At 43.7% G+C, this 22620-nt stretch overlaps 1 protein-coding gene, 4 non-coding genes and 1 pseudogene across 9 annotated transcripts; 1 reads left to right on the forward strand and 5 right to left on the reverse strand.

Moving 5' to 3' along the window:
• Window positions 1–1533: 1533 nt before the first annotated feature.
• HMGN4 (high mobility group nucleosomal binding domain 4) lies at window positions 1534–11974 on the reverse strand. Of its 5 annotated transcripts, XM_072728928.1 has the most exons (3): window positions 9630–11974; window positions 5901–5945; window positions 1534–3244 (listed from the first exon to the last, which is right to left on the reverse strand). In XM_072728928.1, the coding sequence occupies exon 3, from the start codon at window positions 3157–3159 to the stop codon at window positions 2887–2889; it is 273 nt and encodes a 90-aa protein (XP_072585029.1). In that variant the 5' UTR covers window positions 3160–3244; window positions 5901–5945; window positions 9630–11974; the 3' UTR covers window positions 1534–2886. The 5 variants fall into 5 exon arrangements, with proteins under 5 accessions (XP_072585029.1, XP_072585032.1, XP_072585033.1 ...); XM_072728931.1 differs by lacking the exon at window positions 5901–5945 and having other exon boundaries at window positions 9630–9799; XM_072728932.1 differs by lacking the exons at window positions 5901–5945; window positions 9630–11974 and adding an exon at window positions 8963–9580.
• Window positions 10034–10106, reverse strand: TRNAV-CAC (transfer RNA valine (anticodon CAC)). Its single transcript has one exon. It is a non-coding gene; the product is annotated as a tRNA-Val (tRNA).
• TRNAR-ACG (transfer RNA arginine (anticodon ACG)) lies at window positions 10588–10660 on the reverse strand. The gene has a single exon. It is a non-coding gene; the product is annotated as a tRNA-Arg (tRNA).
• Window positions 11975–14516: 2542 nt separating the features above from the next.
• Window positions 14517–14590, forward strand: TRNAT-AGU (transfer RNA threonine (anticodon AGU)). The gene has a single exon. It is a non-coding gene; the product is annotated as a tRNA-Thr (tRNA).
• A 3855-nt stretch (window positions 14591–18445) lies between these two features.
• TRNAL-CAG (transfer RNA leucine (anticodon CAG)) lies at window positions 18446–18528 on the reverse strand. Its single transcript has one exon. It is a non-coding gene; the product is annotated as a tRNA-Leu (tRNA).
• A 1121-nt stretch (window positions 18529–19649) lies between these two features.
• LOC140594610 (guanine nucleotide-binding protein G(I)/G(S)/G(O) subunit gamma-5 pseudogene) lies at window positions 19650–20131 on the reverse strand (annotated as a pseudogene).
• Window positions 20132–22620: the final 2489 nt, after the last annotated feature.

Raw genomic sequence — 22620 nt, forward strand, 5'->3', positions numbered from 1 at the left:
CTTCCAGGCCCTGCAGTTGTAGACCTGGCTCTTAATTTGGATTTTTCTACTCATTGTATTATCTCAAGGGAAATTATTTCATTTCTATTTGCATCAGTTTCACTAAATGTAAAGCAAAATGGGGATACTAATATTCAGCTCAAAGGGTCATGGAAATCACTGGACAGATACAGTGTTTGGCAAACAATAAGCACTCAAGAAATACCTTATTGTTAAAAAAAAAAAAACCTACTACAATTTGGCTATGCATTAATTTTTTTTTAATTCAACAGTTCATTGAACATCTACTATGCACCATATTCTCTTAACATCTTCGCAAATGTTATTACTCTTACTAGAAGGCTTTCCTCCACTCCTTCCTTGCTTGACCACTCCTGTTTTCATTTTGCTGCCTAGGTGTCAAAATTACCCAGGAAGTTCTCCCTGAAACCCCTTTATACGCTCTGGCATCAGGCTCGGGGCTTCTGCAGCAGTATCACCACAACACCAAGCACAGTACTGTGTGGTGACTTTTTGCATTTGACTTTGGCTTCTGATGACAGAGAATGCTTTTCTTTGGTCCTGACCTGTTCTTGCTTGGCAAAGAGAAAGCACAGATACAGGTTTTGCCGTTAACCAAATAAAATGGGGCAGAAATAGTTGAGCAGAGGGAAGGACAGCAATACAGCATGGTAACATAGAATTTCATGCAATTCAGTGTGACGGCCATCTAATTTGTCTTCCTTCTTCAACTCTTGCCCTCCCCAGATGGCTGATTGCTTGCCCCCCTCCCCACACTTAGAATGTGTTCTCTGTTGGAACGCTAATGGTATCCCATCACTTTCAGAGAAAAATTACAGCTTGGAGGGTCTTCCATTTCCTGGCCCTTGGCTTTTTCTGCAATCCTATCAGCTGTCACTCTTATCCATCTTCTTTCCAGTTTAGCCACTTCTGCGGCCTTATTCCCTATTCTTCCTCAGCGAGCCAAACACATTTTCACCTCCTGTCTGCTGGAGTGCTTTCCTTGCATATTGACATCTCTTGTTCCTTTATTTCATTAAGTGCTCTGCTCAGATGCCATCTCATCATGAAGGATTTCCCTCACCAGCCTATCTAAATGGCACCCACTTTTACTTGTTAACTTAAGGCCCCTCCTCACATAAATCTGTGTATTTTCTACTTCTCCCCCCGACCCTGACCCAACCATAATATCAGGTTGGTGACAGTAAAAACTTTGTTTGTAAAAAAAAAAAAAAAAAAAAAAAAAAAAAAAAAAAAAAACTTTGTTTGCTCCTGTGCGCTAAGCAGTTGGACAATGCTCAGCATTAGAAAGAGTAAAAATGGGAATAAAACTGTGTAGAAACAAAATTGTCTGTGTATGGTTTGCCTATGTAGAAAACCCAAAAAAATAGAGACATATTACATGAATTAATGAGAGTTTAGCAAGGTTGCTGGATCTAAACATCAAGTTTAGCTAAAAACAGAAACTGCAGTCATTAAAAAAAATACCATGAAAATAGCATAAAAGTCCCTAGGAAATATTAATAAAAGACATTTATGGAGAAAATTATAAAACTTTATTGAAAGACATTTAAAAAGGCTAAATAAATGGAGAACTATATCATGTTCATGGATTGGAAGACTCAACATTGTAATTAGTCTACAAATTCAATACAAATCCAATAAAAATTCCAACATTTTAATTTTGTTTTAGAACTTGTCCATCTAATTCTAAAAGTTGTACAGGAGAGCAAATGGCTAAGAATAGCCAAGATATTCCCAAGGAAGAAAAACTTGGTGGTGATTTTTTTTTTTTTTTTTTGGAGGTGGGATTTGTCCTGAGATAGCAAGATCTTTTCTTAAGTTGTAGTACTCAGGCTTGTATAGTACTGCCACAAAGCTAGACAAATTGGCCAGTGAGTTACCCACATGTGTAGACTTCATTTATGAAAGAGCTGGTGTTATAGATCAGTGGGAAAGAATTAAGTCATTCATAGAGTGGTGCTGGGACAACCACCACTTATCCATATGGAAAAAAAAAAACAAAACATTCAACTGAACTATCTCATACTTTTCACAAAAATCAGTTCAGAGCAGACTAAAACCAAATGTGAAAAGCAAGACTATAAAATGTCTACAAGCAGTAAAGAATAGCTCTATAACTTTGGGTAGGAAATCTCCTACCACCAAGCTAATTTGTATTCAGCTTAGTAAGATATTTTTTAAAACCAGTTTCTTCCAGGAGAGAGTTGATAATCCACAACATTTTACAACTTTCAAACTCCCCTCCCCCAAAAGTCAACAGTCTTCGGTTGCTGTTTTGAAAAGGCAGAGTTCTCAGTAGGGGTGGATGTTTCACAACAGATATGTAAGATCTTTTTGCAGGTCAACTCCAGCATGTTAGAAAGATGCTAAAACTCTCAGATTACAAAAGGGATGATCTGCAAACTACAAGCAGGAACCTTGGCTCTTTTGAGCAACACCATGTGGATGTCATCACCAGAAAGCCTGAGTATTTTAGGAGGCCCAAGGCCACATCAAAACTATTTCAGGAAGTCATGTATATGCTGATGGCATCAGGAAAGAAGACAAAGTTTTGCTTCTCCACAATGTAAGGCTTCTAAGCCAAAGTGGCTGAATTATGTGAATGTCAGAGAATCCCTCCTGGGAACCAAGAATAATCTTCAAACACATCTCATCTTCCCCCATTTCAATCCAGCTTCTGAGACATTCTGTTAGTGGTATTTGCACTTTGCATGAAAGAAAAGACAACAACAATGTGTCTTGTAGGCTAACAACAGAAATTTGAAAAAAAAAATTCTACATTTTTATAAAACTTGATTAAAGAAAAATAGTATTTCAAACAGTATAGTCACTAGAAGGACAGCGCTATCAAAAAAGTACCCTTCACTTGGCATCCCCACCACCTTCTGCTTTCTGTGACTGGGCTGCAGAAGCATCTAAGTTCTTCGCAGCATTGTTGCCATCCTTGCCACCCTCTGCTTTGCCCTTTCTCCTTCTGGGCAGCTTCTCTCCTTTCTTGGCAGGGGTCTTTTTAGGCCTGGGTTCTGGTTTTGGAGGAGCCGGTTTAGCAGACAACCGTGCTGATCTCCTCTGTGGCTCATCCTTCACCTTCCCTTTGTCACCTTTAGCATCTCCTTTTGCCTTTCTCTTGGGCATGGTGGCAGCAGTGCTCCGCAGGTAGCTCTGTCAGTCCAGGGAAGGGGTGGTTTCTGTCTCCTTCCCACTGCTCCTAGAAAGATTTCTTTCACAAACACAGAAAAGTATAAACCATGATGGGAAAGACTGACAAATTTAACTACATTAAGATTCATATTTGACTATGTTAAAATGCATAATTTGTGTAAATCAAAGATACTATAAAAAAGTAAACAAGGTAAGTTGCAAGCTGGGCAAAGATATTCGTAACATATATGACTGACGAGGGATTTGAATCCAGAATATATAATGAATTTCTACAGATCCATGAGAAAAGGACAAAAGGAAAATTTTAAACAGTGAGCAGAAGCATTAACAAGTACTTTTTAGAAGAAGCATGAATGGTGAATAAACACAAAAAAGTACTCTTAAAATGCATACTAACATTTCACACCCATTAAACTAGCGGAAACTAAATTGTCTGACAAAATCAAGGGCTCAGTAGATGTGTAACAATGAAAACACCAAATACTGCTTGGATGTGTGTTTATGTCTATACAAATTAGTGTATTAAATTTGAAAACATACTGAAAAGCAATTTCACTTCTGGGTATTTCCTAGAGGAATTCTTAGAAATGTGCACAGGAAAGAAATCCCTAGAAGAATGTTTATGGCAAATTTGTAATTTCAAAACACAACACCACCCACTGGCCTTCAATGATAGAATAGGTAACTAGTAGCATCTATGCAAGGGAATGCTATTCAGCAGCAGAAACGAGTAGATTACAGTGACACGCAAAAACAGAGATGAATCTCGAGAACATAATGTTGAGCAAAAATGACAGGTTGCAAAATATGTACAGTATAGGTCCATTTACAAGTACAAAAGTAAATGACATGTTTAGGCTACAAGCATATAGTAAAACTAAAAAGAAAAACAAGGGATAAAGATAAAAATCGAAACAGTCACAGCAAAAGGAATTGAGAAAGGGATGGCGGTTGGAGAGTAAAAAGGTCCAGAGAAAGGGGTGGGGGTAGCATTCTCTCCCTTGAATTGCGGGTGGGGTGGAGGAGGAGTGACATGGCTGGTGTACTATTCTCTAGATTTTACACAGAGCCATTTTATGTATCTGCTCAAGAATTAATAAAAATTACTTTTAAAAAGTACATAGCCCAAAGCATAGGTTCAAGGATATACAGAATGGAAAGTGATTTGAGTTTAGGTAATTAGGGCCTAGGCCTATGGCTGGCATTCACAAGCACTGTGTGAACTTTTTTAAAGCTTTACGCTAGGACTAGCTACTCACACTTCTGTCCCACCCCTGAAAACATTTCCTGGGGAATTCTGTAACCTATGCCCTGTCCCATTCCACCATGTTTTATTTTAAGAAAAAAAAAAAAATTATCTTGTCCCTAAACTGCTCCAGAGTATTGTTTTGTTGTTTTGTTTTTGCTGGACCTCAGTATCTAAATACATAAAGGGCAAACATGATGCTTGAGCAAACTTGGTTTTGATTTTTATGTTCCTTGGCTAACAAAAATGATCACCTACAAATGGTGCTAAAACATCAAACTATCTATTTTTCTCCTCAGTTTTTCACCATGACTAGAATTACTGGAAATGTTGCATTTTTCCTTCCTTCTTGTGCAATAGAGGGAGAAGTGTATTAGTATAAAGAAGAAAAGAAGAAGCAAAGTGCCTTGAATCAGTCAGTATTTCCCTCGGTACCTTATAAGAAACTTTGGGAACTGAGATTGAAACTGAGAGGAGAAATAGTTCTATGCTCATGCTGAACAGCAATTCACTGAAAAGCTAATGTGAAATTAGCTGGACCCTTCTAATCCCTTACTGTGCTCTTCCTTTGCCTCTAAATAATTGAAATTACTGAGGGCCGAACAGTCCCTGTTGCCACAGATACATGCTGCAGTTCAAGTGACCCAGTAGACTCAACCTGCTCTTTCCTGAGGACATGCTTCCCTAGGCATTTTGTGAATTTATGCCTGATTTATTCCCTTTTTTTCTCTCTCTCCCAAATGTACCACTAAAGAAATGTGTAAGCGATTCTTAGAGAAAAGTTTTTTTTTTAATCCAAATTCTGACACAAAAAAGAAAATACTTTATAAAGAAAGTAATTGAGAAGGATGCCAGAAATCACATAGGTCAACTCTGGGTATGGTAAAGGTGTGCCCAGAAAGGAACAGGTAGGAAAAGACAGCTGTTCTTATGAGGAAGGAACCAACGTTGCGAGATATTTTATGGTATGAAAATCATTTGGTCTCCTATTAGGGTAACTTGGTTTACATCCACTGCCCTGGTGTGATTATTAATAATGTCCCCATTCACTCTCAAAAGTGTGCCAATGTGAATAAAAAATGATAATGTCACTGTAAACATTCTGCATATATTTTTAGAGGCCTTTTCATTACCAGAGGATGAGAGAGAGGAGACCAAAGGGTGAGCTTTTCTTCTAGGACACACTTCCCTAAAGAATGGACACTTCATACCATTCTCCTTCCATCTCACTCCAAAACTGTGTATCTTAGCCCATGTCCTGGTGTGGGAACGCTCACAGTCTGTTTCCTGGGCTCAGTCTTCTTCATGTTAGATCCCTTGCAGTCCGTCCCAAGCAGGGGGGCCGTGATCGCCACATGTCAAAGGCCGAAACACAGCAGGTAACAATAAAGATAAATTCAAGGAAAACAGGCCACCAGCTAGATGCTGTATCTGAGTATATGAAATGGATTAGTTCCTTGAAACTCACCTTGCAGAAGCTTATCAGGAGACAACAGGCTGACTCTCCAGAGACCTTGCAAATCAGGAGACAGATACACAAATAAGGAAAAAGGGCCAGTGGAATAAAGTAATTTCATTTCCATGAAGGCCAAAGATAGATGGGTAGGGAGGGTTCTCACCACCCAGTGGTGTTAACTGCATAGAAATTATTGGTGGTGGAGTGCCAGGGATTTTTTAGGATAATGAGACTAATCTGTATGAACTATAATTGTAGATAGATGACATTATGCAGTTAACAAAACTCAACTGTATACAGTGAAGCCTAAATAAATAATGGACTTCCATCAATTGTAACAGATGTATCCCACGAGCGCAAGCTGTTATTAATAAGAGAAACTAATAATAGAACCTACGTCCTGCTCAATTTGTCAAAAAGCTAAAACTGCTCTTAAAAAAATAAAGTCTACTAATTAAAAAAAAAAACTATTTTAAGAATTTAAAAAAAAGAAGTGATAATTTGTTAGGCAATAAAATATAGAAGTCATAGGATTACAAATATTCCATCATGCATGTGAGAGAAAATAAATATTATAAACTGGCAGATAAATCACATAAGTAATTTTATAACTTTGGGAATACAGAGATAGGACTTTCAATACTATCACCAGGGCAAGAAATTATCAAGACATGGCAACAATTTTTAAAGTTTTAGGAACTTAACAATTCCCCTTTGTTAAAATAACACATCCAAGGACATAATTATATTAACAGAGAACAGAACAAACAAAATAGTTCATGAAAGTGTTGAATCATTCATTTTCACGTTGTAAAGAATCAGACTGAAATTCTTAAGAAAGCTCACAATTCAACTCTTCATTTAACCAGAGTGCTTGTTCTATAATGTGGAAAGGTATCTTTCCCTCAGCAGCCTCAAGGGAGAGGGAACATCTGTCCCATCCTTTTTAAAAAATATTTTTGTTAGCTATGAAGACTTGCATTTTTCATTAGAAACAGACCCATGAAGTTTAAATTAACCGGCAGAAGTAGCTTCAAAGACCTAAAAGTCAAATAAGAAGCAAATAATCTATTTCATCTGCAACAGAAATATGCAAATGATGAGTAAAATGAGGAGATGCAGGGTACTACAGTTTTCTGTGAGATTAACTGGTGGAAATTTTCCAAACTGTGGCCATAATATATATATAAAACGTCAATCTCAGTCCCCAAAAGTGAGCTGAATTTGTCCCTCACCCAGCCCCCACCCAAATTCATCGGTTGAAGTCCTAACCCCTAGGACCTCAGACCGTGACTGTATTTGGAGATAGGGCCTTTAGAAAGGTAGTTAAGGAAAAATGAGGACATACGGGTGGGCCCTAATAATAGTAGATTAGAACACAGACAACACAGAGGGGTGACCGTGTGTAGAGGTAGCAAGAGGGTGAACATGTGCAAGCTAAGGAGAGAAAGGCCTCAGAAGGGACCAAAGCTGCCACCATCTTGATGACTGACTTCCAGACTTTAGGACTATGAGAAAATAAACTTCCATTGCTTGTCATACGTGGTCAGTAGCACTTTTGTTACAGCAGTCCTGGCACGACCAACACAGGAGAATAGAGCGTAAAGACCTTAGTGGCCTGTGACACATCTTGGATTAGGTTCATTCTGAAGTTTTGCATAGCTCTCAAAATCCTTTTCCTGTTTGTTTGTTTTTTTTTCTCTTTCACTGTAAGCTTGTCTCCAGTATCCCTGGAGCAAATCCTACCTCATCCAATACACACACACCCTTCCATTTCCAGCAACCATGTACAAGGCACATTTAAGCAGCATTCTTCTGCTCCCTTGACTGTTACTGACCTGGATCTCAGGGAGATAGTTCTAACTTGGGTTCTAGTCTCAATCCCACCCCAAAGTCAGAAGGCCACCTTCTTCTCTCTGCACCTTGGGGTCGGAGGGAAGACCTGGAAGAAGACTGCTAACACCAAGGTTAGGAAAGAGAGAATAAAGGACATAACACAATTAAATAAAAAAATTGTAGATGCAGGGTGTGGTGTGCCACAGGAGCAAGAGCTCACATGGCGTCAGCCATTACCTAGAGCCTTTTTGTTCTCCACCTTCCAAATGAATTATCAGCCAAGGTGGGCAGCCTTAGCTTCCATTTGGTATTAAGTGAGGGAGGCAGGGAGGGAAGGGTAGTAGGAAAAGGTAAGAACAGGCAGGGTGCCTCAAAGGGTAGGGCTGCTTCTGCATCTTGCCAGAATATACCTGGTTTGAAGAAAAGCAGAGAGCCACAGGCTTCCAGTAAAACTGTCCCTCATCTGCAACTAGTTGGCTTGGGGCACACATGGTCTCCCAGCTAAGGTACTCCTGCCCACTGGCATCCCAGAAGGATGGGAGAGGACAAATCTGCCAACATCTCCCAGGTTCCTGAGACCCGTGCCTCCTTTCAGGGCACCTCATTCACTCACTTGTATTTCTGAGTGATACAGGAGAGATTTCAAATGAAAATGTCTTGGGTACATTTCTATTGAGCACATGCCAAAGCTTATTATCTTGCTAACAAGGGAATTAAAAAGATGACAAAAGCAAAGGTTTTGGGATGCCTGGGTGGCTCAGCAGTTGAGTGCCTGCCTTCCATCCAGGGCAAGATCCTGGCTTCCCAGTACAGAGTCCCACATCGGGCTCCCTGCATGGAGCCCGCTTCTCTCTCTGCCTGTGTCTCTGCCTCTTTCTCTTTCTGTGTCTCGCATGAATAAATAAATAAAAACTTCAAAAAAAAAAAAAAAAAAAGCAAGGGTTTTTGGAATAGGTATGAAAATGGAGGAAGAAGAGGGACCTGGGGAGGGAGAAAGAAAAAAAGAGTGAAAGAAAGAAACAGCTCATTCGATAAAGACTGCCCTTTCTTTTTTATATTATGGCCGTAAAAACACCGCATTCATACCAATCATTTCAGGGAATCTAGAGCAATGGGACCTGAGAGACCAGGCTTGGCTAACCCCTAAAAATAGCAGCAGTAGTAGCAGCGGTAATAAAAATAATACAAGTATTAATTGTAGTAATAATTCATCTAGGAGGGAAATCCCGAGGATATACCTGAAGCTGTCCACTGGAATGTTAAGACTTCTGCACCAGAAAAGCCTTTGACGGATCCCATTAACACGGAAGCAGGCCATGTATGGCAAAACAGAGGTAGAGGCCAAACACTGGGGCTCAAGACCTGATTTTAAACGGGGGCTACCAGGTACTTTTCTCAAGCTTCAGGGCAATACGCGGAATCCAGCTGGTCCGTTTCTTAACTTTGGGATCGTTTTCTTTCTTTTGGCGGGGAAAGCAGAAGGCCACGATGAAGGTAGCCCGAGGCGCAGCGAGGGAGAAGGCGGGGAGAGTACCTGCCCGCCGCGGCCCGCAGCTCACGGCCTTCCCAGAGCTCCCCCGCCCCGGTCCTGCCCCGGCGTCCCCGCGGGGCTGTGGGCTCGGGGACCCAGCGCCGGCACCCCGCCCCCCCTGTCGTGCCCTGGTCGCCCCCCACCCCCGGCCGTGCCCCAGCGTCCCCGCGGGGCTGTGGGCTCGGGAACCCAGCGCCGGCACCCCGCCCCCCGGGCCAGCAGCGGTGCCGTTACTCCGGAGAGGCGGGCCGGGCGGGCCGGGCGGGCCAGGCGGGCCCTCACGGCGACCCGGCTCGACTGCGGAGGCCCCAGCACCCGAGAGTTGGGGGACCTCCCCACGCACCCAGGCGCGCCCCGAGGCCTCCGCCGCTTACCCGAGTCCGCGACCGTCCGGAGGCGAGGGCGCCCAGCTGCGGCCCGGGCCGCGCGGGTGCCCTCGGCTGGGGCAGGGCGGGCACGGGCCGTGGCGCGGAGGAGAGACGCGTGCGGCGGGCCCTGCCGGTGACAGGAAGGGGACCCGCGGCGAGGAACCGCTTCCGGGACTGCGGGCAACCAGCTACCTCGCGTCGGGGCAGGGGAGAGCCGTCTCTCCCCTCGCGAGACGTCAGGCCGCCGCCCCGGCCGCGGGACCCCGACCCGCCTAGGGCGGCGCCGCCTCAGTACTATGGCCCGGCGACAGGACCACCAAAGGCTGGGGAGCGTATTTCTGAAGACGTGGTGTTTTTAAAAATTACATAAAACAAAATTTTAAAGAATGAATTGCAAAACAGAGCACACCTGTTTCCGCCCGGTTTCGAACCGGGGACCTTTCGCGTGTGAGGCGAACGTGATAACCACTACACTACGGAAACCAGCCGCGAGAATCCTTCCCTCGAAGGTAGTTCTCCCTGCGGAACACGCCCCGCGCTCGCTCTCCTCCGCGCCCCTTCCCCAATCCCTGCAGCCGAGCTTCGTTCGCGGGTGCGTCGGTGCTTGGACCCTGAGCGCTCGCACCTGACAAGGCGGTAAGACGCGCAGATCGAGTCCTTCCAGAGTACATACCTGAGGCCAGAGCCTTAACAATTCACTCTCAAAGTGGCCAGACGGAGGAAAACTAGAGAGACCACGATCTTCACGAGTTTCGACCGGAATGGGCACGCCCCAGGGCGGCGCACACTCAGCGGCCGAGCCGCGGCATCAGCTCTGCAGTGGCGTGGTGATCCCCACTGTGGTAAAAGCGGGGGCTTTCTCGCTGCGGAGAACTTGCAAGAGACTCCGTCTGCCCGAGGTCTGGAACCCTGCGTTGCTCGTCGACGAGGCGTGGAGAGAAGAGTAAAATGGAAGCGCGCACACCGAGCCAGCCAGGAGTCGAACCTGGAATCTTCTGATCCGTAGTCAGACGCGTTATCCATTGCGCCACTGGCCCCGCATGCGGAAGAGGGGGCGCCTGCAGGTCTTCGTGAGGACTCGGGATCCGGCGGGTCCCGATGCCAGGCGTTGGCGCTCTGGTCGCGCTGCCGCCGCCGCGAGGTCGGTCCGGGGCAGCCACCCGCTCGCCGCCCGCATTCCCTCTTCATCCACGCGTTCGCGCCCCAACCTGTGCTCCAGGGCTCTGGAAGCGGAGCCTAGGAGAAAACAGGTGTGATCCCTGCCCATCGAGGAGATTACAACCGTGAATCACTAAATATGTAAAATAATTATGATAAGCACTTGGAGGAAAATAAACCGGGAAGTCTAGGAAAGCCCAGCGGAGTCGGGGATCAACGATAGAGAAACGCGGCCACCGGAGGAAGGAGCCATTGGAACGCTGGAGATCAGGGCGGAAGCCAGGAGGTACCGGTGCGCGCAGGCGACCCCGCGAGGGCTCTGCGTGTGACCTGTAGGAAACTGGAAGTCGTTGGGGGATGGCGTGATCGGACATGCTTTCTTGTCTCTCCTCCAGTCGTTAAAAAATTTCCATCTCAGTATTTACTAAGCAAGACTCGGTGCTAAGCACCTGCTCTGCCTGTGCTTCTCCCGCTGGGCCCCACCGCACAGCATCTGACACCTGTAAATGGAGCATCATCAGCCCCGACACAGGAACGCTCACGGGTTTGCCTTCTCAAATAAGCATCTCTATTCTCTTACGTGTGCGGTTCAGCCTCTGTATTCCTGAGGAGTCAGCGTTATCTCCATGCCTGGGTTGAACGCTGTGAAGTTGAGGGCTGGTCACAGAGAGAGTAAAACTGCCTGACGTGGAGAACATACGCGCTGAGTTTAGAAAATACTTGCTTTCAGCTCGTAAGACTGCAGCAGCCCTTAAGAAGAATATGCATCTTTTCTGCATAAGTCAAAGTACACCTCGTTAGGAATTACACACACACACACACACACACACACGCCCATGGTAGAACAGGGGACTTCTGACGGGGTTTTGTCCTTGTACCCCTAGGGCACTTTGGTGGTTATTGATTGCTTCACAGAATAATACTTTTAAATATAAAGAAAAAAATAACGTAAGATTTCAAGGGGAAATCAATTATATTGAAATATGTTGTCAAAGTATTAAAATGGAATATATGGTAATATTTGTGCTCCTTTATTAATGCACTAAATGACAATATACAGCAGGGGGTCTAATAAGTACTGTAATTTCAAAGCACTTGTGAGCATAAATGGTATTTAAAGAAATTTGTAACAACTGTTCTTATAAAAGAACATGAAATATTCGTGATTTCCAAAAGCGATAAAGTAAAAAGGACTGAAATAGAAGTGTGATTTGTTGCCTGCATTCATAATGGAAGAAACCCCAAAATTTCAGTAATAAGTAAGTCAAAATAAAAATGTATTTTCCCATCCAAGTTCACAGACTATCCGGTCCCTAAAGGAAGCAAAAGACTTCTAAAGAGAAGTTTGGAAACATGAACAATTTGCCTGAGTTTTCAGAAATAAAGCAAACTGGGGTACTTCTTGGTTCTGTTTTATCCTCATCACATACTCAGGATAGGCAGGCCAGATCCCACCGTGTCCCTGGAGCCACGGGTCCTATCCTGCACCTCTAAAATGGGCTTCCACTCAGATAGCTGGAGGCCCTGTCCACATTTGCTCTGCTCATCCGCTCACCAACAAAGACCTCCCTTTGTTTTGCAGGTTTTGAAAGCTTCTCCTGCTGCTTCAAATTTCTTAGCCATGTTCACAAATGGACATGAGCTGGGGGCAGGTTTTCACTTTGTTTTTGGAGATCTTTATACTGCGCCTTCTTTTCTGAGAGTTCCAGTTTCTAGTTTCCAGTCTTTTCTTTAGTGGTTGTATCAGTCAGAGGAACAGAGTCCAGAAAAAATAGAACCAGTAGGAGAATATAAATGAGTGAATGAATGAATGAATGAATGTTTCTAAGACTGGCATGTATGAAATCTGCAGGGCAGGCCTGTACTTTAATAAAGTCTCAGGCAGAAGCCGAGGCTACAGTCTTGAAACCAAATTTCTTCTTCCTCAGGAAAACCTCCATTTTGCTTACTTTCAACTGGTTGGAAATATTAATTGGTTAGAAACAATAATTGGTTCAACTGGCTAGCTTATCCATATTACTGTGGATACTTAGGGTCAAGTAATTGTAGATTTAACCATATTTACAAAATATCTTCACAGTAACATGTAGATTATTGTTCAGTTGAATAACTGGATAGCATAGCCTAGTTGAGTTAATACACCAAGCTAACTGTCACGGTGGTAGACTCCTCTCCTTTTCTGTGTCCCAGTATACTTGTTCTTCTGGTTTCTCTCTCAAGCATATGGAAAATGGCACTGTCTGCCCCTCCCACTCTTGTTTACATTAATGTCAGCAGGCTGTGACACAGAGATCCCCACCTTCTCCAATTTCAGATTTGTGGGATAGAGCTAATGTAAGAGGCCTTTCCATGGTCTTTGCTGGTCACACTTGGAATTGAGTAGAAGAGAGAATTCACACCCAGATTTCTGGAAACAATTGCTCTAAGTCTCAATTTTTTCCCTCTAGCTTGTTAAACAACTGCCTTCCCAGAATTTCAGTGTGAATGTAGACAGCTGCTAACCAAAGGGAAAGCCAAACAAAATACTCTCGGCTCTGCTGTCTTTCTGACGGCCACAGTTTGGTCAAAGCCATATGAGGTGTGGCTGTGCTGCTTATGACTATATTAGCTCCAAGTGCACTAATAATATAGTGGCTACTCTTATCATATTAAGGAAAATAGGTGATTATTCCTTAGAGTCTCAAACTAATTGTATAGACTTTCTATGTTTTACTGAAATGAGAAATCTGTAGAGTCATGGGCTTTTACACCTCACTCCCCCACCTCCCATCATATATGTAGGTGGAGGTAAAGGCCTCTTATAGTGTGACAGAGAACTCCTTCAAATATTGATAGAGTTTAGAAAAACTAAAATATTGATTTCAACATTATCACCATGACAATAGATTTCAAGCAACACAACCAATCATCATTTCATAGGGGAAGTTACTTTCACAGTTTACGGCAACAATTGGGAGTTTCACTGGTGCTTACTGTTCAAATTTTATTCCCAAGGACAGATTTATTTTACAGAGAATAGAATAAATTGGGAACACTTACAAATACTCACTTGAGACCTCATGACAATCTAGAAATTCTTATGAATGTCTCAATTTGACATCTTACCAAACAGATCCTTTGGACAAGTTTTGGGACAAGAAAGCTTCTCTCCCTCTGTAGTTGCAGAGGAGAAGGGACTGCTCTCTCCTTTCTCTCTAAGACTAGGTTTAATTATGAAGTCTTGTATTTTTAAGGTGTGACTCTGGAATTCCACTAGCTAACATTATAAGCAAGAAGCAGGCAGGTGGAAACCAATTTTCTGGAAAGAAATGAGGTTAAGGAATGACTGAATTTTTAATTAAAGACTGAAACATAGGACTGAGAGCTGGCTCCCTTCGGGGACCAGTTCTGGGTGCTGGGAGTATTCTGGTGTCAGTGTGGTGTGTTCCCTCCCTTGGGCCCCGGGTCCCACTCCCACTCCCCGCGGAGGCAGGAGAACTGCCCTGCTCGCAGTTTCTGGGACAGGATGCCTCGGGCTCCCGCGGGAAGGAACTCAAGTTTTCCTGTAGCCGCGCGGTGTCTTAGGTCTTCGTGGTGGTGAAGCGGGATTGACTCGTCGTTAGGGTCTGGGGTCGTCATGGAGGTGAAGCATTTGTGCTGCTCCTGACCCTCTATAGTGAGAAAATCCAGAGATGCACACAACAAAAGCAAAGATCATTCCCTTTCACAGTCGATTTAGGAGCCAATGAACGTGTTGGCTCCGTGGCTTAGCTGGTTAAAGCGCCTGTCTAGTAAACAGGAGATCCTGGGTTCGAATCCCAGCGGGGCCTTTTGTGATTTTCCCACCCTCAATAAAGAGGATGAGTGATCAAAGTGTAGTATTTGGGATAGATTACTCTGCAGAGTTTGGAATTTGACTCTACTGTTTTATATGGGTCTGAGGGTGGCCTCTCTGTTTGCGTAGAGGAAATGTAAAGATGAACTTACATTTCTTTAGGGAGAAAGAATTTCTACCTTATGTCAACATCTTTATTGCCCATGTAATATATTTTTAGCACTTGCTAAAGGAACCAGGGAAAGCTGAAGGCAAAATCACCACGTTTAAACTACAAACTACATCATCATCTCTGGTCATTCTATTCTCTTTCACCTGGGGGAATTCCAAAGGGATGCACTCTCACAATCTGCAGGCAGTATTTTTAGAAAGGTCAATCTCTGGCATGATTGATAAATGTGTTGTTGAAAGCCACCAAAACCCAACCATATAACACAAGCTGTAAATGAGTATTTTAAAAGGTGATTTTGTGCCCAGAATTTTTTTGGAAGGGAAAATCAAACAGAAACAAATACTTGTTACCGTGATTTCAGAAAAGAGCGTGTCAGGGAGAAGCATCTATGTGATTGTCCATCAGAGTGGGTGGCCCACTAGAACAGGCAGACTTGGAAAAGGCAGGCTGACTTGAAGAAGCTCAGAAGAGCTGAGGCACCTACTCCCAAACTTTCCAAGAGGGAAGAAAAAATGGAAAGAAGGAAAGAAGTCTGGAGTTCTACTTGCAGCCAGGCCCCTCCAGAAACTAAGACCAGAGAGATGGAAGCTCACTGTAGCTGTTACCAGCCCTCTTATTCATCTCCCACCGCCAAGCTCCCCACCACCTGGCACAAAAAGTTCCACCAACCTGCTTTTACCTTCAGAGCACATTATTTTATGTAGGTGGTCAAGGGTTGAAATATGATCTCTTGTTCTATCTATGGAAACAAAATGTCACAAAGCTTTGAGGAAAAGTTCAGACACCAACTCTATTCTTATGGAGAATTTCTCCGCTCACTCTGCAGCTTAACTGCCCCTTTTCTTTAGAGGCATCAGCAGTAATGAAAAGGCAGACTCTTTTTCACTACACCCTCCCATCCTCTGCTCATGAAAGCCTTTTTTTCCAGGCCTAGAGTACAGAATTCTATCAAATGCAGAGGATAGCTGAGTCACTGTATAGAAGTCAATACTAAACCACTACTTCATCCCGTTACTGAATTTGACTTAATCTTTACCCCCCTGCTCCATAGGGGTCCAGGAACACCTTTACTGGGATGCTTCCAGCCAAGAGGCCCTCAATTGATTGCATGAGGTAATAGTACTGGCTACTAAAATGTATAGAATGTTCCAGGTGATGAATCTAGCCATCTCTCCCAAAAGCTTAAAAGCCTTTCTAAGTCTCCATATTTTCAATCATGAAAGTGATTTATACGTACCGGTGGAAATGACTTAATCAAATGCTTGTTTATTCAAGCGGTGCTTATTTGTCCAGAGCCAACTATAGGGCAAGCACCATGCTAATCACACATGGGTCCTGAATTCTGTTCTAAAAAGACTAGGGGACGGTGTGGCAAACAACTCAATGGCAGTTCCAGGATGGTAGTATTTAATAATACTGGGAGTGGGGACACTGTGGGCCATGGTTTGCTATTTAACCCAGACTGGCGGAGGTAGAAGGAAGTGGGGGAGGACTTCATGAAAGAAGTGACATCCAGACTGAGCATGAAGGAAATGTAGGAGACTTCTTGCAGACATGAGAATGGATTGAGGAGAAGGAGTGGAAAAAGTGCTCAGGGCAAAGGGGAAACTGTGTGACCAGAGGTGTGAAAGGGGATGCCCAGTGCAGGTAAGTGGAAGCAATGAGGGGGGGAGGTATGTCTGCACCTGAAACTCTTCTGTGTCTGGAGATGACCAAAGGCCTTTGGGCATCCTCATCATTTGTGGCCTCATGAAGATCACAGATGGACATGACCTGATAATTGACAGTTATCAAGTACTTCATTTGTTTTGTTTTGTTTTTGCTTTATGGTTTTGTTTGTGTTTATGTTTGTGTTTTTTCAAAAAGACCATGTGTTACCCAAGCAGAAAGGGTGGCATTTGGAATTTACCAGTTGTGAGTAAGTAGAGTTTACGGCTGGACTGCTGAGATTTTTCTGTGAGGAGGTGGAGCTGGAATTCTTATTTCACCCTGGATAGCAATACTCATCTACTTGCTTTTTATCTTTGTTGCCATCCTGTCTACTTCTTGGGGCAAGGGCTATATCTCTGGATCTCCAGAGTTCAACATAGGCCCCAGCAAACAGCAGGTGCTCTATTGGAACAAAAAAATATCATTTATCCAGTGTTGGTTATTTACCAGGCCTTTATTATTTGCCAAGTACTTAATACATACTAGGTTATGCAATTCTCACAGCATACTTACAAAGGATTGTTCAATTATTTCCCATATTTTAAAGAGGAGGGCACCAAGGCAGAGGGATACAAAGTCACTTGCCTGGAAAGTCATAGAGTTCATAAGTGGCAGAGTCAGGGGTGAGCTCATGTAACCAGAATAGCATTAAATCAACCTGTTGGCCCCCCAAGTATCTCTGAATGCTTCTCCTCTTTGCACCTATTTGCTGTTCCCTCCTTTGTCATGTGCTGCTGAGACCCAAGTGGGGACTCAAAACGGGCAGAAATGGACTGAATATATGGCCACCTGGACAATAAGGAGAAACCTACTTTAGTTGTTCTTTACTAACCTTATTGATGACCATCTTTCTAAGAAATACCAATTCATTTTTCTTTCACTATATGTATGAACATTCCTGTGAATTTTAAGGAGTTTGGGAGAGGGCAGAATGATTCTGAATGTCAATGATCACAAAACAGATTTGCCCCATTTGCTGTCTTTCTAAGTGAGTGTTTGATTAGATTTCTTTTTTAAAAAGGAACAGTGGGGAGAAAATTCCAGTTACCTGAGATTTTTTATTATTTGGGGCTTTGCAATAAATTGTGTAAGAATAATAATATTCACTGTCCAAGTTTTGAGTTCAAAATAGAAATACCCTATGCTAATATTTGTAATTAGCTATTGATGCTTAAGATAAGCAGGCTGGACATCAGGAACCTTGAATTTGGGGAATATTTCTGAAGATGTCACTACACACGAATTTCTGTGTTTCTAAATCACATTCCCTGGGTCCTGAATCCTTTTCTGAAGCTCAAAGTTTGCAAACCGTCAGACTCTCATGCTGTTATGACAGGGAAAGCTCCATAATGGAATAGATGGGAGGATGTTCATTGAGAGCACCTTTTCTGTGGTGGGGAGGCATGGGACCCAAACTGGGAGTCATCCCTGGGTGAGTAGGCAAACACACACTTGTGGCAATTGATCTTTTTTTCCAGGCCTAGATGTACATACAGCAGCATAAATAAACCTGAAAGCCATGGTAGGACATAATATGGTAAAAATAGAATGAAATATAGGAGGCAGCGTCATTTATGTAAATTAAAGAGGGAAGCACTGAAACCAAAAACAAATGTTCTACAAAAAAAACATTTAGAAAGGAAAAGATGACCTCTCTCCAGTAATTTCTTATGGGGGTGAGGGATGGGAAATAAGCTTGAAGGTGAATATTAGAAAGAAATCTATAAGTAAACAGAACAAAAGAGGGGCCCTGGGAACATCAGTGTTTGTGATTTAGGAGTTGACATGCCTTTCATTCCTTGAATGTGAGAAAGATAGGAGATGAAGGTAAAACTACTAGATCTTATGTCTTCTAGATAGAGTGCATAATTTTAGAGCGTTGATAAGAAATTTTAAAATATTGATCATTTCACACGAGGGAGAATATAGGAAAAGGAGGCAGGATACATTCAATTGCTAAAAACAACTTGTCAGGAGTGGGATTCGAACCCACGCCTCCAGGGGAGACTGCGACCTGAACGCAGCGCCTTAGACCGCTCGGCCATCCTGACTCACTGGAGGTCGTTCTTGCTCTTAATATATTTCTGGGTCTCCGGAAACACTATTAATTTATTCAAGAAATTAACACTATTAATTTCTTCTCCGGAGAAAGAGTTAAAGCGCGCCGGGGTAAGCCGCCGGCGCGCCCGCCTGGGAAGCACCGCACGCGGCCGGGTTCCCGGGGCGGCCGAGGAGCACCTGCTCTGCGACCTGGATGCCAGGCCCCGCGGAGGGCGGGGCGGGATGCCGGAGAAGAAGGGCACCCTCCCTCCACTCTCGGGGAGTCCTGCAGAAGGCAGACCGCGTTCTCCCAGGTCTTAGGGCACGGCAGGTGAGTGCGGGCTGAAGCCCAGCCCGCAGGTGCTCACTCTGGGAGCCAGGTTAGGAGGCCGGCTGGTCTAGCTCCGGGTTCTGAGTTCACTTTGCTCTATGCACTGAGGACTTACGGTGTTACTCTATGGATGTTTTACTGCAAGAGGTAGTTTGAAAAAAAAAGGCGGGGGGGAGTGGGGGGAGTAGTTTCTGTATCTAGTAAACCTGGCACAGGGGGCACTTGATACCATGCAGCCACCTTTCTAAACATACCTAATATCATATATGACCTTTTCTCGCCAAGTGTTACAATCAGGATCCTGTGGTCAGAAAAGCATTCACTGCAAGTCCAGGAACCTGACTGCGAGTTTCAAACAAAGCTAGGACTAGTGTATTAACTGCCCGCAGTATTTCAGACGAGACATTTTGTCTCTGTCCATCTGAGAAACTGCTTTCCTAGGTGCTTTACAGTTTCATCTAAATTCAGTTAAGGAAATACAGTGCTTCATCTCATAAATGATGCAACAAATCCTCCTCTCTGGGGAACCAGTTAGAGGCAAATTCTTAGTCTCAGCCAGACCTACTGAATCAGGCATTTTGGGGACAAAGTCCAGTAATCTGTGTCTAATAACCGCTCCATGCAATTCCAAGGCAGGCCCAAGTGTGAGAGTCACCCGCTTAAAGCCTAGCAACCTGTAGTTCTTTTTTTTTTTTTTTTTTAACTTTTACACTTAAGTATTTTATTATATGCTGCTGCCAGTGTATATAAAATAATTGCCCTTGTGAAATAGAAATTTATGAAAATTCAGAGAGGTAGATGTTAAGGACTGACAAAGGTAGAAGTTTATATAGTATGGCACGTGTTATAGGGATAAGCTTTGGTACAGGCTTCAAATTTAGTTCTCCTTTGAATATTCACTGGTTCATGTAAAGTGGTTTAGAAAACCATCAAAAGATTCGTTTTACTACAAAAAGGAACAGACTTTCTGGGGTCTGAAGGGATTCGTACTTGAAGACACACCAGTTTGCAGGGGGTCGTGTTGGGCATTCTGCAGACAGAATTATTTCAAATCTGCAGCTGCCTGGGAGACTTTCACGCGGTTGAGCCCCGCTTCCAGCCGGAGCTACTGAGCCACTTTCTTCATCTCGGCGACGCTGGAGGAACCAGACATGGTGCTCGCAGGTGCTGGGCAGGCTCATCGGTGGGTGGATCCGTCGCACAGTGGGTCCCAGGGGCGCAACCTGTAATTCTTAACAGATCCACTGCTCTGCCGGTAGCAGGAGGTGACATGTGAAAGCATGTAGCTATTGCCAACATCCTCCCCACCTCAGACCTGAGAGTTCCACCTGGGAATTGTATTTGTTAAGAATTCCCCTCCACCCCTAGGTGATTCTCCTGTGAACCCACGTTTGAATCATTATTTTAGGAGCTTTAGAAAAAGGCTGAATCTTTCTTTTAAGGGTAAAGTGGAGGAGCCACATTCAAAAGAATGTTCAGACCTCTGTGGTACAGGCCTCTGGCCCAAAATATTTGTGAATCCTAGAGTGCCAGAGTCCAAAGCACAACTTACGATGGATGTTCATAGGCTCCGTATATGTGTACCCACGTGCACTGGGAGGTCTGGATATGAATCATTGGAAATAGCCAGGGATGACTATAACCAAAGGAAGGTGTCCCCTGGTACCTGAAATGCCAGAGCCCACCTGTCCAGGAGAAAAGATGGAAATAATCTGTAGAGAATATTAAAATCCGATTATTGGAGTGGTTGTACAGGAGGAGGCTGTATGTAAGCGTTTTGTGAAGACAAATATAATCTCTCAAGGATACAGATAAACTTTTTGGGTTTTAGAGGTCTAGCAACATCCGATGTCATCTCTTCTAGAAAATTCAGAAATAAAGCCAGGACTACCAAGACTGATTGTTTCCTCTAGGCACTGGTAGCTGGTGCCAGTTGGAGAGAGCCTGGAGGTAGCTGGTGCCAGTTGGAGAGAGCCAGTTGGAGAGAGCCTGGAGGAGATCAGATAAGTTCTTCCTTAGAGGTGTCTCATGAAAAGAGGTGAGAGCTGGGGGTGGAGTGGGTGAGTGGAAAGGAAGGACACAAATGTTTCCTAAGAATCTACTGTCAGCTCAGTACTGTACCTGGTGACCATTTTCCTTGAGTGGTCAGGGAAATCATGGATCATGGGTAGGTCAAGGATTAGGAGGAAGGGGAGAGGAGTCACAGAGCTGATTAAAACCTATGATGTCTTTCTATTCTCAGAGAGGGGTTCTTGTGGCAGCCTTGTCTATTCTGAGTGAGATTTCACATAAACATTTCAGGATACACGTTATACATTAAACCAGCAGAGCAACTGCCTAAGATTCCCAAATATTTTTAAAGAACTTTGGACTTTGTTTTTCTTTGACTTTCTAGAAGTATAATTTGAACACAAATGAATACTTAAAGCCGTGATAAATAATGTTCTTCTCCCAAGGGTATTGGGGTGTGGGGCATGGCATGAGGTGGACAATGTGGTGAGAAGTGTTTGAGGCAGGGGCTCCAATGGAAAGGAAGACACTGGGTGTTAAGGATCCATGAAATGATGAAGGGGCCCTTTCTATCTGGTTCTCCAGGTCCCTGCTCTTGGTCCAAGTAAAAGGTGGCACATTTCATTGTTTTTCTTCTCCTGACCCTCTTCATGCCTAAGACTCACCCAATCAATGGATCCCCCCTTGGTAATCTCTCTAAGTCTCTAGTCTTGCTACTCATCGTGGTTTGTTCTGTGGAATATGTCCTAAACAGAGAGAGAACAAGGACACTCACTTTCAGATCCTAGCTTGGACACAGACTATATGCTTTAATTAGATATCTTTATGACTCCTGGCTTCAGTTTCTTATCTCTGAAATCCCCAAATAACACCTGTGTGGGTCTCCTGATGTACAAGCCTTTATGTGTATTCATAAAGGGGTTGGGGTCTCCGGGCTGATAGTAACAAAGATGAGTAATAGAGAGTTGTTGACAATGTCGTATGTCACGATACACAGTGAATGTGATGATAATAGGCCTGTTTGGTGTTTAGAATCGCCCTCTAAGAGACAATGTTGGGCTTTACTTTGTCACAGTCCTCTGTGAGGGTAGTTAGTAGACTGAAAATTAAGAAAAATTGGTTCTTAGCTTACTCATGAGATATGTCATGTGGTACAATGATGGAAATAATATGTCCAGTGTGAACATAATTTGGAAGCTGGCTTTCTTGTTGTTGGATTTGTAATAGATCTGATTTTGATGATTTCTTGGCAGGCGACACACATATCAGGTGATATGGTCTCCCACCATTTGGTGGACCTTTGGAGATTCACAAATCTGTCCCCTTTGGGCTGTGGACATGCTTGAATTGCATTAAGGTCAGGCCTTCTGTGAAGGAGACCCTTTTCGATCCTTGCTTGGGACCACACAGGGGAAAGTGGGCATCTTACTGAACGACAAGGGTCTTGAAATAGGAAACCATAGGGCTTCCCCTCTGGAAGAGTGGTTTCTAAAGATCACCCAAGTGTTTCTGGTTTTCCAATTACAAGGCATTACCATTAAAAATTTCCCAAATCTTTCCTCCTCCTGGAGGAGTACTGTTAACATCTGAAGAGGTGGCCTCACTCACCTATAACAGGAGTCAATTACCTTTTTAGTAGTAGACATGGAGTCACCTCCCAAACAGAGGCTACAAGTCAGCAGCCACGGGTACTCCCGCCTTTCTGTAAGCAGCTAGATGCTAAGGGGACAGCAGCCCCTAGTGCCTGCCTGCCCCTGCCAGC

Source organism: Vulpes vulpes, chromosome 12 (assembly GCF_048418805.1).
Source record: "Vulpes vulpes isolate BD-2025 chromosome 12, VulVul3, whole genome shotgun sequence".
In the NCBI taxonomy this organism is placed as follows: Eukaryota; Metazoa; Chordata; class Mammalia; order Carnivora; family Canidae; genus Vulpes; species Vulpes vulpes.